The 14,731-nt window shown below is 43.8% G+C and overlaps 1 protein-coding gene across 1 annotated transcript in view; it reads left to right on the forward strand.

Annotated features, from left to right (window-relative positions):
• LOC112111158 (paired box protein Pax-5) overlaps positions 1-14,731 on the forward strand; it is a 219,176-nt gene that overhangs the window by 99,483 nt on the left and 104,962 nt on the right. The window contains exon 7 of the mRNA XM_024206462.1: positions 7,588-7,717. Within this exon, the coding sequence (XP_024062230.1) occupies positions 7,588-7,717 (130 nt within the window). The remainder of the gene's footprint in view (positions 1-7,587; positions 7,718-14,731) is intronic.

Consider the following 14,731-nt stretch of genomic DNA (forward strand, 5'->3'; position numbering starts at 1 on the left):
TTTAGGTGTTAAATGTGGAAGTTTACCACATAGTACAAGATCTGTACTCTTTCACAGGCAGTCCAACCAAAATATTCCCCCAGATAGGTGCAGGAAAGGACAGAGGAATTAAAAGTAGCTCAAAGACCAAAGGAAATTAAAAGTAAAGGCTCCTTCCTTCCTGTCTAATGGAAGGAAGTAGACATAAATAACTGAGGAAAGCTGACTCTCTGGAAGTCTAGGACCACGAGTCAAGGTACATAAAGAAGAAAACTGAGGTGTCACAGTCCAAAATTGGGGGCGGGAGTGGAGTTGGGACATGAAAACCAAGTCCTAGAGTCCGCATAAGGAGAGTATTGCAGTGCTATAGTTTAACATGCTTTGAACATGGCTGAAATGTATTCATCGTCAACCTCTCATAGATGATTGTGCAATGAGAGCATATTAAGAACAGTACATAAGAGCTATGTACATTATACCACTTCTGCCATGGTCAGAAAAATCCCAACTGAGTAGTTTGGATCATCCAAGGAGCTTCAGCTCCATAGAACTCTATGCATGATATAAGCGAAAGGCCTCTGTACAGAAAAAAAAACTTTCTACGGAGTGCCTGTGGAAAAGCTCAACTCAGAAAGGCAAATGATATCCTTACCTGTATCCACTAGAGTAATGTAGGTAACTGCGTTAATATTCTTTGCCTATTTTGAACTGGCCAGCTGCTGTAGAAAGTCAGTTGTGGTAATGAGATGTGTATTGCTACTAATTTTGGTTCTATCTCATGGTAAAAAAAGAATACAGAGTGAATTTGAAACCAGTGGAGAAGTACTGGTAGGAAATCTAACCTCTGAGCTGTCTTCAGTCTTTAGCATCAAAGGGTTATTTTAAATGAAAGGTTAGAATGTAGGATACTGAAAATATTATTTGACCTGTGTCTCCAAGGCCAGAATCCACAGCATGCTTCCATCGCCTGAAAGCATGTGTCACAGGAAGGATGTTCTTAAAACCAAAGTGCTGGTTGAGTCTTCACCATCTTGCTTCTGCAACTTCTTTTCCTCCTCCACCCAGCATCTAGGTAGGGTGACCAGATGTCCTGATTTTATAGGGACAGTCCCGATTTTTGAGTCTTTTTCTTATCTAGGCTCCTATTACCCACCCACCCCCATCCCAATTTTTCACACTTGCTGTCTGGTCACCCTACATCTAGGCCAGGTGCTTCTCATGACACAGAATAGTGATTGGGCATGTCACAGAACAGAAAAGGGACTTAGGACCAGGTTCTCATCTGGTTTGAAGCGGCGTAGCTGTGTTGACATCAGTGAAGCTGGTGCCAGTTTACACCAGCTGAGAAGCTAACCCTGAAAGTGAAGCAGAGAAATGGAAGCCAGCAGGAATATCACTAGCCAAAATGGCTAGTGATTGTGTTTTTTTCCAAAGGCCCTAGAGCATGTGGAAAGCTTATGCATTTCCTCATCATCCTGAAGTGGGCAGGATTACATAGGCACATGAAAGCTGTTTGCGTACTGGTGGAAGTATACACAATAAGAGGTTGGCGGCTGTCAGGGAAAATCCTTTACTTCTTGGGGACTGGAAGAGTAGCTCTGGGGAAAACTGCTGTTTTCTTCTGAGGGTGGAGTCAAGAAACCCAGACTGTTCCAGGCTCTGCTCCTGATTTTTATCACTTTGGGAAAGTCACTTAAGCTCTCTGAGCCCAGTTGGCTACAGGCATAAGAAGGTACCACTCCATTAAAGGCAATGGGATTGGCCTACCTGCGCCAGCAGTAAATTTGGCACTCTGTGCCTCAGTTTCCCTTTTGTACGAGAGGCCTGGTACTACTTTTATCAAACAGGTATTGTAAGAATTAACTGTTTGTAAACAAAGTGCATCAACTATGTCCTCTGATCAAATGTAAATACAAACACTTGGCCTGTGACTTCCTGCATATATGCAGAATGTCTCTGGTGCTGCTGGTGGCGGCATTGTTACAGACAGACCTTATTCAGTTCAGATAGTGGTGTCTCTTTGTTCGTTTCCCTTTAGACAGAATGCCTATCTCTCAGGCATGGATGCACCAGGCAGGTTGCTACTGTTAGTCAATCTGCAGCGTATACAACATCCCATCCTCCTGATGTAGATGGGTTGGGGGAGAGGGATGCAGAGAGAAATCTCACATTATAGTTCAGAAGCTTTTTTTTTCTCACTGCTCTCCTTTTATATATTCTCCTTCTTACATTTCTGTGTTTTCTTTCTCCTTCATGCTATGGCAGTGGTGCTCCATGCTGATGAGACAATACTTGGTGCAACCCCAGGCAGTCATTTTTCAGGTAATTTCTTAGGGTACCAAACACCCGACTCATGCTTTTTCAGGTGTCAAGCTGGTTGGGTTTCCCCGATTATGCAGGGGTTCTTTGGTTGTACCTGGGTAGGTTGGGTATTTTCTTTCCCTGGCTATTCCTAGTCCAAAGACCATGGGGCTGTGTTGCAACTAGCAAAAGCCAAAGGAGTAACATTCTTAGATTAATGATCAGTCCCCACGGCAGCACAATTCTAGAATGTAACTAAGGCTTTTGGCAACTAATTATGAATAATCAATGGTTAGGGTCAGTAGGGATGAATTTCTGATACAGTCACAAGATTCAGGAGGAGGAAGGATCTTCATTCTTGATGATGAGAGGAAAGGCCCCTCCAAGAGTTGTTAGTTTAGCAAGCTTTGCCTTTTTTGGCTTCATGGTGGGATGTATGGCAGTGATGTGCTGTGTGCGCGGAAGAGGGAGCAGAAAAGATGATAAAAGGCCCACCCCATGTGAGTCAATGACAAAGCCCTTGTTTTGTTCAGTGGTGGTTACATGCACGTCGAAGGCTCTAGTGTTCCAATACCAGCCCCAACTGCAGAACACAGAAGCTAATCTTTTCTTTAGGGACTGACTTGGAACCATCAGTGTTATTAGGACTGCCTGCTCTTTCTGTGTGTCTCTTTGCCATGCACGTGTGTGTTAAGCTTGGCGGGGCAGAGGATCCCCTGTTTTTACTTGTTTGTGAAGAGCTGGACCCACAATGCTGCTGTATGAAGTAATAATAATTATAATCAGCCCCAGAGCTTAATGCACCTGGGTTCTGCAAGGAATGAGGAGAATTTAAGTTTGGACTCTTTTGTTGGGTTTATAAAATAGAGGCTCTCTTTCTGCTCTGTACTCCAAGTTCTTAGCTTCTATTGAGGCAAATGTTGGCTCCAGTTGTTTAACTGGCTTGTTGTTGTATAACATACCCTACAGCTCTGCAGTGTGAACTGCTTTTTCCAGGACTATTGTACTTTCTGTTTCCAAAGCCGTACGAGCAGTGGTAAATGCCAGTCTAAACCTGGCACAAGATGGGCGTTGTTCATTTCATCACAGCTGTCTTGGCCTGGTACCAGCACGTGCTAGGCATGCGCATATGGAGCGCACTGCCACGAAACGCAGGAACGCTGAGCACAGTAGTGGGCACCATCAAGAGTGCTGCCATGTAGCCAGAGTCTCCTAGCAGCTGCTGTTTTGGGGAAAACCCATACAGCAGTTAATGTTCTTCTCTCTCTGTTTGGACACATTGCTTTCTGAGGGGATAAGTGGAAAAGCCATTGACCAGCAGGCAGCTGTGTTACTGATGATGTGATAAAGGACTATGCTTTATCTGACTGAGGCTTTATCCATATTCCTCTTGCCTCGAGTACCAACAAACATGGGTAGGTGTTGCTGGCGGATGGCTCAGTTTGGGCCTTCGTGCTGGCCAGGCCATAACAACAGGCCTGTAAAGTTAGCAGTCACAGCTCCAGAGGAATTTCCACAATGTAGGGGGCTCCCCAGTGGTGTCATGGCTCTGTATCATCCCGCAGCCCCTGGTGTAGGGTGAGTGTCAAGAGCATTTCCCTGGGAATGGGGGCATGGCTGGAACACCACTGTTTTCTGGCTACTCCCAGCCGCTGAAAGAGCCCCTGGGGCCCTAGATTGGTGCAAGCTTGGACCATGCTGAGGCTGCTCTAACCTGTGGCAGGCTAGCCAGCCCCAGAACATGGAAGGCTCATAAGTGACCTAAAGCCACCTTTGCCTCCTCCTTATTCTGACATCCTGGGCTGAGTTAGTGATGAATTTCCACCCATTTTTTCCTTAAAGCCAGTAGTAGCTTCAATTGTTCCAACCTGCAGAAGGTGTCTCAAAACTCCTGGATAGATCCTATTTTATATGCTAAGATAGGCATCCCAGACCCATAGGGTTACAAGGGACCGCAAGAGTCATCAAGACTCCCTGCCAAGATGCAGGATTTGTTGGGTCTAAACCATCCAAGACAGATGGCTCCAGCCTCCTTTGGAAAACGTCCAGTGAAGGAGCTTGCATGACCTCCCAGGGCAGTCGGTTCCATTGTCCTACTGTTCCGTTGTCCTACAGTTAGGAAGTTATCAATAAGCTTTCTAAGCTGTGGTCGAAAAGAGCAACATTGGCACTAGATGCATCTTTACAGACATGAAGTGAAGGGGTGGGGAAGCACCTGCTGACTTTCCAAGGCTGTTTGAGTCACAGCCTTGGAAAGTCTTGGGCAGACAGTGAGTTCTGTGCAAAAACTCTTAGCTACAGTAAAAGTTTGTAGTTATTGGTACTAATTCTTGTACAAAGTTTAAGGCTTCTATTACTGGGAGTATAGAAGATGTCTCCTAGTTTGATAAGCCTTGTTTGCCCTTATGTTTTTGGGTAATTATAGTTAGTGTGAGGTCTAATCCTGATATTCCTTGTTCCAAAACCAGTTACTAGAGGTTGTCGGTCCAATAAAGTGAAAGGAGAAGAAAGGTAAAATGTATAAGCCTTGTAGACAGTTCCCAGGCCCATAAAACTTGCATTTTGCTGACAGTGAACGTATCAGTTGCAAGTGCAGTGGCAATAGCTGTGGCAACCATGCTGCTAGCATAGAAATCTGTAGCATTATTGCTGAGGGTTGGCCAAATTTAGACCCGCTGTAAGTGGGTCAATAGAAGTGCATCCATTGATACGAGGTCTGAATTTGGCTCAGTATGTTGGCACAGCTTGACGTTTTACATCAGGCAGCTTCAGACTATAACTGTTTTTACAAAGTGTTAATGGTGCTCGTTAGACTCATCACAGGGTTTGTCGGCACCACAGCCAGAGAGGTGTGCTTGCAGCAGGAGTAGATCTATCAGAACCAACTTTAGCTGGCTTGGGTACCGCTAGCAGTGATGTCATGGCAGCACAGACTTCAGCATGGGCTAGTTGTCCGAATACATACCCAGGATCCCGGATGGGCTTGTTCATCCCATGCTGAAACCCATGCTGCTATTGGTACCTGATCTAGCTAGATTAAAACTATGTCTACACCTGCTACAGTCACACCCGTGATTGCAGTGCAGACGTACCCGAAGCTCTATAGGTAAGCATTAAGCTGCAGCAGTACTGTGCCTTTAAGTGAACTGTCCTCAACATTATAATTAACTTCAATTCTTTCTAGTGAAAGAAGGATTGTAACCACTGAACAGGGCAGATCTATGTACTCTACTGTAACAGCACGTATTAAATAAATGCTACTTTTTCGGCGGAAATTTTGTGTGCTCTCTTCTCCTTTTCAGAATATGCTAAAGCACAACATGACTTCAAGAAGTCAGAGTTTCCCTGTGCCAAACTGCTCACACAGTCCCAGACTGCTTATTACTCCAGCAAATTAGCTTTCAAAGGCACTGTGCATCCTTACAAGGCAACACCATGAGAAGATCGGCAGTGGTCTTTAGGACCCTCTGAAGGATTAGGGGATGTGATAGGGTTTTAATAATCAAGGCTAGAGAAGATGAAGGCATGGATGCCGTGGAGTGGAAGTAGTGGCGTACGCAGCGCTGTTGAGGAAGTGTTGGTGAGCAGATAGGCGCACCCACAGATGTGTCGAGACAAGGAGCGTTTCAGACTCAAGGGGGCGCAGAAGACTCTGAAGAATGAAGGAGACAGGACACGTGGGGTTCTGCTTTAGTAACTGAAAAATCTTGAACCCAGAGAGTATCACGCAATTGATTCTCTGGCAAGATACCACAATGATGACACCAGTAGTGGTAAACTTGGAAAAAATATGTGGCACGCCCTCCGGCAAGTGCTCCCTGGGGGCAGCCCGTCACGATGCCGGGTGACCCTGGCGCCTTGTGCCGCTTGCATCTGAAGCCTACTCTTCAAGAGGAGCTTGCCTCTGTTACCGTGAACCTGCCATTACGGGTTATCGGTATGAATTCCTGCTAATTTTAATAACAACTGTGCTACAGAGACACAAGTATAGACAAACCCTGATATTTATGCCAAACCCCAAGCTGAACTTTCTGTCTCAGACCATGCACTGAAACCATCTCATGCCTCGCCGATAACTTCGAAAAAATCTTGTATTTAGGAGCAATCATGTTTACACAAGATATTTTCTGCATTGCTCCTTACATTATTAACATTTTAAAAGGAATTTATAGAGTGCCTTGAAAATATACAAGGCCTGTTTCACCACTCCAGTGTTGCAATGCGGTTACAGTGGCTTAAACTGCAGTAGGGCAGTGCTAAATCACCCCAATTTTTAAGTTTATTTGCTCCTACTACTTATTCTTCATTGAAATCATAACCCCCGATTGCTCTGCACAGGGTTATAATCTCACAAATAAGGGATCATGGCGTTGAGGGAAGATGAACTCAAAAAAAGCAGATTCTAGTTTTGTGTAAATGGCCCTGAAAATTACGGGAGGAGGGAAATGCAGATAAATGTTCTGCCACATACGCAGAATCCTTTCTAAATACAGGGCCAGATCCCCAGCTGCTGGGAACTGTCAGAGCTCCATTGGCTTTCAAAGGCATCAATGGACGTTGTTAATCTTACTTCGGTGGAGCCGTCGGAGGCTCTGGCCCCAGACATTTAAAGTTTCCCATATGAGATCGGTGGATCTTTAATATTCCCAGGCGACACTCGATCTTATTTATTTTAAAATAAATTTGGCATTGGAAATGCTTGGGGAGATGTGGTGCCAAGGCTGTCCGTGAGCCCCTGCTTGCAGTAACTAGGTTTGCCTAAGTATGCTTTATTGCTTACAATTTGCCCTGGAAGGAACTACTGTGTTCTTCAGTGGGACGTGGTTGCAAAACATTTCTGCTTCCATCTTCTCTTCAGGCATGGCTTTCTCTACAAGTGTGATTAGTGGAATGAGAACATTTTGATTGTGTTACCATGAACTATTACTTAACTGTAACAGGCAAATGACTTACTCTCAACAGTCATAGTCACCAACTTTGGTCTACAAGATGCTGCCACACTGAAAGATTTTGTTGCTTAACTATAATAATCTTGGATCCTTTTAGTAAAAAAAAACAACATTTTTTGTTCTACTAAAGCAGCAGAGACAAAGATAAGACACACGTAGTGTGGGTTACTAATGACAGATTTAGCAGCACACTTTAAATGTTCTTTGCCTTTCACATGGCTAATCTGATAGAACAAAAGGCTTAGGGTTGTTGTTGTTTTTTGCATTGTACGTCATTGTGTTATACGGCATGTATCAGAAAAAGGTTGTCGAATATCAGATATACTATTTCTGAGGTATCTCTTGCTTTCTTTTCCAGACGACAGAATACTCAGCCATGGCATCATTAGCTGGCGGATTAGATGATATGAAGGCCAATTTAACAAGCCCTACTTCAGCAGAATTAGGAGCTAGTGTTCCAGGACCACAATCCTACCCTATCGTGACAGGTAAGACAGCTTGGGAGCCTGATATATGTTGAAAAAGCATGAGTTTGTTGACCACCTGGGGGAAAAGCTGAATGGTATTTTGCTGCTCCTAGCAACTCATTGCCATTTATAAGAGAGACATAAACAGAAGTGTCACTATTCTTTTCAGAATAGAGCAAGACCAGTTTGCACCAGTGGAGGCTCTGGCCCTCCAAATCTAAACCCTGAGTACCAACACGTCACAAAAAGTGAGGAGTTGTCTCTGCTTTGGGTGTTGCAGGTTGTTTATCATGAAAGTGTTTGGCATTTGCGACTGGCCTGAATTTTGATGGCATTTCAGATCGGATTGAATTTCTGGTGCATCCGATGCCTCCAAATACAGATGCTTTGGACCACTTTTGGAATTCCATTCTTGCTGTAGGGTTCGGCGTTTAAAAGAAGCAATGATTCATTATAGTAGTGTTAAGTCAACTGTATTTGTGTAACAGTCATAGCCATTGAGAGGAGGTTTGGGACCAGCGGCCACTAGATTTTGATAACATTCGTCGACTGAGTCAGCTACATCACTTGGGACTAGACTGCACAAAATGCAATAGAATCTCAACATATTTCCCGTAAGAATCACTCACGGCTTAGTACATGAGCCTCTGGAACTCAAGGGTGTATTTTACCTACCCTTAAACTTTTTCTTTTGTTTTTTTTTTCATGACACTTGGTGACAGTCCAAATTTCAGACTCAGATTTTCCTCCATTTTGCCTCCTGTGGAGTTTCATTTTGGCTCAGGTCCTCCAAGGATTTTAGGCACTAACTCCCATTGAAATCAATGTGAATTAGGTGCCTAAATACCGTTGAAGATCTGGGCCTTAGCTGCTGAGCAGAATGTTGTGACATATTTAGGCTGCTTCCATCTTGTCTTGAAAGCACAGCAGTCGTGCAGCGTCTGTGAACAATTTTGAAAACACAAGTTAATGCAGAGTTACTTCTGCGCAATGCAGAATCAACCTGGGGAACTTATTGCCCAGACCTTAGCAGGATTCAAATAAGATCATATCATTATATGGTTAATGAGGAAATCCACATTTCTAGTAAGTAGGATATACCTATATATACACATATATATTGGCGGGACTATAAATCATCATGCTTCAGTACATAAAGCAAACACTGAGTGATGGGAGTTAGGAGCAGTGTTCCCTCTGGCCAGGTTGTTCCATAAATGCTCACTACAGAGCCTCTTACATCTTCCTCTGAAGCATCAGGTACAGGTCACTGCCAGAGCCAGGGATTGCCATGGCAGATCAGACCAATCGAATTGCTTTTAGGATCGGAGCCAATGCCCATTGAATTCAAGGGGAGTCATTCCATCGACTTTAACGGGCACTGGATCCAGCCCTGAGAGCACAGTTCGCTCACCATAAGGGAAAAAGGCAGAACTTCCTAGAAGCGGGGAGAACAAACGAGTGGCATGTGTGGGTCAGACTGCTTGATGCACTATTGGGAGGTTCTCAATAGCATGGTGATGGGAGCAGTGTAAGCATCTCCGTAGAACAGAATAGAAGTGGACTGTGCAGGTCTAATTTACCTGCAGGTGCTCAGCACTTCAATGCTAAGGTGATGGGTGCTAAAGGAGAATGTAAGAAGCAAATTAGGCTGAAAAAAGAGAAATGAGTAACAAGAAATTCTCTGAAGCTGAGAAAATCAGAGATGTTAGGTGGATCACCAAGGAGCAATTAAGGAGGATAAGAACAATGCAGAGGGGGTAAATATTTCTTTGCATCAGCCTTCCCCAGAGAGGATGTTGAGTGAATATCTACCTACCTGAGCCCTACACTTTGCCAGTGATAGGATGGGCACTATGAAAGACTAAGGGCTTGTCTAGATGGGGAGTTAGTTGAGTGACAAGCTGGGGTGTTAATCTACAGTGCACTAGCGTACCATGCACCAAAAGTTCCGTAGTGCTCATTGGCCTACCCCTGTTTCAAACAGGGGAACTTGTAGTGTGCCGCTGTAACCGAGTCCATATGGACAGTTAGTGCCCGGCATGCTGAGGCAGTGTAGATTTACTCCCCAGCTTGCTAGACAAAAATTAACAAAAGGAAGTACATTCTCCACCCCTCACAATTAACTTGTAGAACCTATTGCAACAAGTTTCAGAGTGTCAGAGTAGCAGCCGTGTTAGTCTGTATCAGCAAAAAGAATGAGGAGTATTTGTGGCACCTTCGAGACTGACAAATTTTTTAAATGTATTTGTTAAATAAATGTGTTAGTCTCCAAGGTGCCACAAGTACTCCTGTTCTTACTGCAACAAGATATCCCAGACACTAAGAATTTAGTAGGGTCCAAGGATTTCATCCAAACTGCTAAAGTCAATGGAAAGACTCCCATGTACTTGAATGGGCTTTGGCTCAGGCTCCCCCAAAAGAACAGCTCCTTATATGGGTAATCAGATCCCCCACCAGATAGGATAAAAAAATAACTGGGATATAGGCCTTCTGGTTCAGGGCATAAACCAACCACCAGCTGCCTGGGGCTGGGAAGAAACTTGTGTAAATTATTCTGCAGTTGTCCATTATGGCACATTATACTTGCATCTTGCCCTGAAGCAGCCAGTACTGGCCACTGTTGGAGACCGGATACTGTACTGGATGGACCACTTGTATGCTCTGGCAGGACAGTTCCTGTGTCCCTGCATATTTTCCTGCCTCTCAGAAGCAGCACTCCTTCCTATTCCCACCTAGCCCTTTTGTGTAATGGGGGGACTGTAAAGCAAATCTTTCCCAGGGAGCGTTCTCTGTATGCCCTAGCACAAGCCCTATTAATAGGGCTGCCTCCCCTGAGAAACTGCAGTCTTGTAATTCTTACTCAGGCAAAACTCCTGTTTACTCCAAGGAGAGTTTGCCCAAGTAAGGAATGTGTGTCCAGACCTGCAGTGCATCCAGAATGTCCAGACCTGCAATCCATTTCCTCCCCACGATCCTGTAGTGATAAACTGGCCATTCTTTTTATGGGCTTATTTACTTATCTGTGAAGACTAGTCAGCAATATTTACTAAAATAGGGTCTAGGGACTCTAGAAAAGCCGCTACTTGTTTTGTTTAAGCTAGAACCAAATGTGAGTTCTTATGCGAAGTTATAAGTAATGTTAAGAAGTTGAATCAATCTGTCGGTTTTATTTTTACAAAGCCTAGAAAAATTCTGTCCCTGATCTTAGACGTGAGAGAGAACCATAACAACACAAGTGTTTCAGGAAGGGTGAGGTATATAATTCTTATCACACTGGAGTTTACTGTCTAATGTCTGGGTTTATAAAGGGATTCACATTAGAGTTCCAGTAATACGTGCAATCTTTTTTTGGTATTTTTGATTTATCAGAAAAATCCATATGGCTAAAATATTTCATTTTTTTGGTAATATCACTAGGTGTATTATGGTGTATCATGAAGCCTCAGACAAGATCAGGGCCCACTGTGATAGGTGCTGTACATACACATAGAAAGAGACAGTCCCAACACTTTACAATCTATATAGACAAGACAGACAAAAGCTGGGAGGGAGACACTCTTATCACCCCTATTTTATAGATGGGAAACTGACTCACAGAGGAAGAAGTCTCCAGCACAACTAGGAATTAAACCCAGATCACCTGAGTCCCAGACTAGTACCTGAATCACAAACTACCGTTCTTTGGACAATCAATAATAATGATACTAATATTGTAGTTTTAGAGATGAGCAAATTGGTTCAGATTAAGTAAGAACCAAGCTGAATTCCAGCCTCTCCTGAGGTTCAAAGACGTCTAGCTAACTTTTAATTCTTGATAGTTTTTGCATGCTTCTGCACTGTCGGGTTCCGGGTGAAATAAGGAGAGAATCTGTCTGGTGGTGTTTCCTGCCTAACTGAAAGCAAGGACCTAGAGTACTGAAAATCTTACAAGAAGGCTTGTCCTTCGAAGACTTCCAGCTCAGTTTTGCAGACCTAAGATTTTAAGGTAGTTTAGATAAAGGTCAGCAAAGCATTCAAATCTTGGTGTTTAAGTGTACCAAACCACTGAGCTTTTGAAGTCTGGTCTTTGCTGCTTTTAGTTGGTGTTCCAACATATGTCACTATATAATAAACATGCTTGTTATAATAACTTCGTTGTTGGGAGACCCAAGGACAGTTTTATATTTAAAAAACTGATAAGTGAATTGTAAACTCCAGCAGAAATCTTTGATTGAAATCATCATTTTTATAGGGAATCTTTCTGTTTTGTGTGAAGCAGACCAATGGCCCATGTTTCAGCATACAGTAGGCCATTAATGTGCAGGGTGCTTAAAAAACCCCATATTCCAGGATGAAGATCTTGAAATATATACTCATGAGAGTTTGAGAAATAGGTTTTATTGTGGCCAAGAAAACTAATCTGGTTCTTTTGATAGGCTGAGATCTGCAGTTCAAGCTTCAGCAGTTCTTATGAAAAAGTCCAGGGACATTGCTGGGCTTCTGTTTGCAAACTGACCGACATCTAGTTCATATTGTGAGTCTTTAAGCCATCTCATAAAGCAGTTTAATGGAAAATAGGCTGAGAACTAAGGAGATAAGTGAATTATGATCACAGTTTTTCATTGTTCTTATTCCAAGACCATGGTTTGGACAGCAAAGCAACACTGAGAAATGAGATGTGAAAGATCCTCTGTGTAATTGTTGATGTGAAGTGTGAGGTTCACATTTCCGAGCAGAGTGGTAGATCAAATTGGCAGTGATATCATTTGAATAAAAAGCACTGCTTAAACATTGGCATTCATACCAGCACATGCCTTTAAAAATAGGTCTAAGTTATGGCGAAAGGAATTGTTGATGACCGTTCTCAGCACTGCTTCATCCACAGACTCCCCTGTGTTATGGACCGCTGGCTAACCATCTGATTAGCGAACCACCTGATTTCTCTCCATCGTTTTTATGCCACATTAAATATTAAGTTAAAAAAATTCCTTCTCTTACTGCTTGCTGCCATGGTTCATAAGCACGCTCTCCATTTGCAAGCCAATGACATGTGCCTAGCCCATTACTGCTGTAGTCAGCAGTTTCAGAGCAGCTTCTGATTGTTACTAATTACCTGCAGATGCATTTTCTCCGCTCCAGCTTGCTGACTTCAGCTTGGTCGCTATCACTTTGAGAGGACAAAGTGGCGCTGAAATTGACACCTCCGCTCGGCTCTCCAATACAGCACAGAGGACAGATTGACAAATCCACAGACAGTCCTGACTGCAGCTGGTTGGAGAGTCAGTTTGCATTAGCAGTGCCCAGAAGTGACTGGATTCAACTGTCGACTGGCCTAGCAAAGGAGCCAAATAAGAACATTTCATTTTAGTGGGAGCGGACACAAAGTCTATCATTCAGTTAAAAGAGGACGCTTAAAACAAAGCATCCAAGGCAGATTACGGTTTTGTTTTCTCAGCAGAACAGAGGAACCTTGTCATTTACCTCACCAGAAGCATTCAAGACCAACTAACCCTTCCTTAGCTTCCCTTCCAGGCTGCGGCAAAGGTAGAGCTAGAAACGTTGGACTTAGGTTTTCTCTCTATGTAGCATAATAGCGGTACTGGAACACTGGCTGCTTTGGGCCTGTGTAGTCACTGACCCCAGTGCAGAGTAGGAAAAAAATTCTACCCGATCAGAACGGGAGCATTTTATATGCACTTTGCGCGGGTGTCTACAACTGCAGGAGGAGCGAGGCAGAAGAGAATCCTGTGCTGGAATCCTCCAAGTGGTCCCAAACCAGATGTGGTGTAGTCAGCTTAGAAGGGAGCGTCCCCACAACGCTCCATGTGTCCACCTTCCTGATGGCAAGGGAGAGAGAAAAAAGAACAAAGCTAGGAGCACAGTCCCCTTGAAAAACGTGGTGACACACACAAAGGGCAGGGGAGGAGGGAATCACTGAATGGCAGTCATGTTAAATTATCCGCTGTGGGCTTGTAGTGAGGGACTTGGGCCACCAAACCTAATTCATTCAGGACTTTGGTCTACATTGAATGTAGAGAACGCAAGGAAAATGCACGTGGCTAAGTGTACTACTCCAGTTTTAGTAAACTCACCTCTGTGTTTATTTATGTAGATGTCTCCGATACCCTTAGTATAGTATATTATACCAACTAGCTATTTCTCCATAGATCCAAGCGTACAAAGCGAATACAAATAACATACATATTTCTCACAATCGATATTCCCGTATATGTTGCCAGGTTTATATTAATATGAAGTGAACGTGGCAAAATGAAAGGAAACAATGTAATGCGAAGGACCTGTATTTATCCTGGGATCTACGACGAAAGACTGTAGTTACCTGATCCCTCGCCGGACTGTTTTGTTACTCCAGCAATGCCTCAATTTATTCGGTAGCTTTGTCTCATTAATCTCTAGCCTGCTTCATGTCTTATTCATCCTGACAGGCAGTGGCTGCTGTTTATGTGCCAGTGTTTTGCCAAAGCTTTTGTTGCATTTCAATGCTTGTTTATCATTTCTAATGCTGCGAGCAGTATGGTAGGCAGGTAGCAGGCCTGGCGAGCTTTCCAAACAGCGAACCGGATGGAAAGTGCTTAAAACGGACGGTGATGCCGAAAACAACCCCCAGGCTGATCTCATGCCACTTGCATTTTTACATCATTACAGATTAGACTCGGTCTCCCCTACGGAGGCAACTTGCCCAAGATCGACAGGGAGTCTGCGGCAGAACCAGGAATCAAACACAGGTCTCCCGCAACCCAGTCCTGGGCCTTAACCATGGTTAACTTTCTGGGCATGCAGTAAAGTTAGCCTTTTTCCTCAAGCCTCTGGATAGGTTGATGCTTGGGTGATGCACTGGTCTAGTTGCTGGGTATTTTTATGATCAAAGGTAGCTTTTGTGGTGTTGGGAAGGGTAATCAATCGTGTGTGAGCCATGGTTGTGTTTGAAGGGTTGTAAAGCTCCCGGAGCCCAGGATGAGTGCACAAAAAATCTAAGGGTGTCAAACCGGAGCTAACCGGTCCCACTCCTATTGACTTTAAAGGGAGCAAAGT

Source organism: Terrapene carolina, unplaced genomic scaffold (genome assembly GCF_002925995.2).
Source record: "Terrapene carolina triunguis isolate 2854851 unplaced genomic scaffold, T_m_triunguis-2.0 Scaffold35022, whole genome shotgun sequence".
Taxonomy (NCBI): Eukaryota; Metazoa; Chordata; order Testudines; family Emydidae; genus Terrapene; species Terrapene triunguis.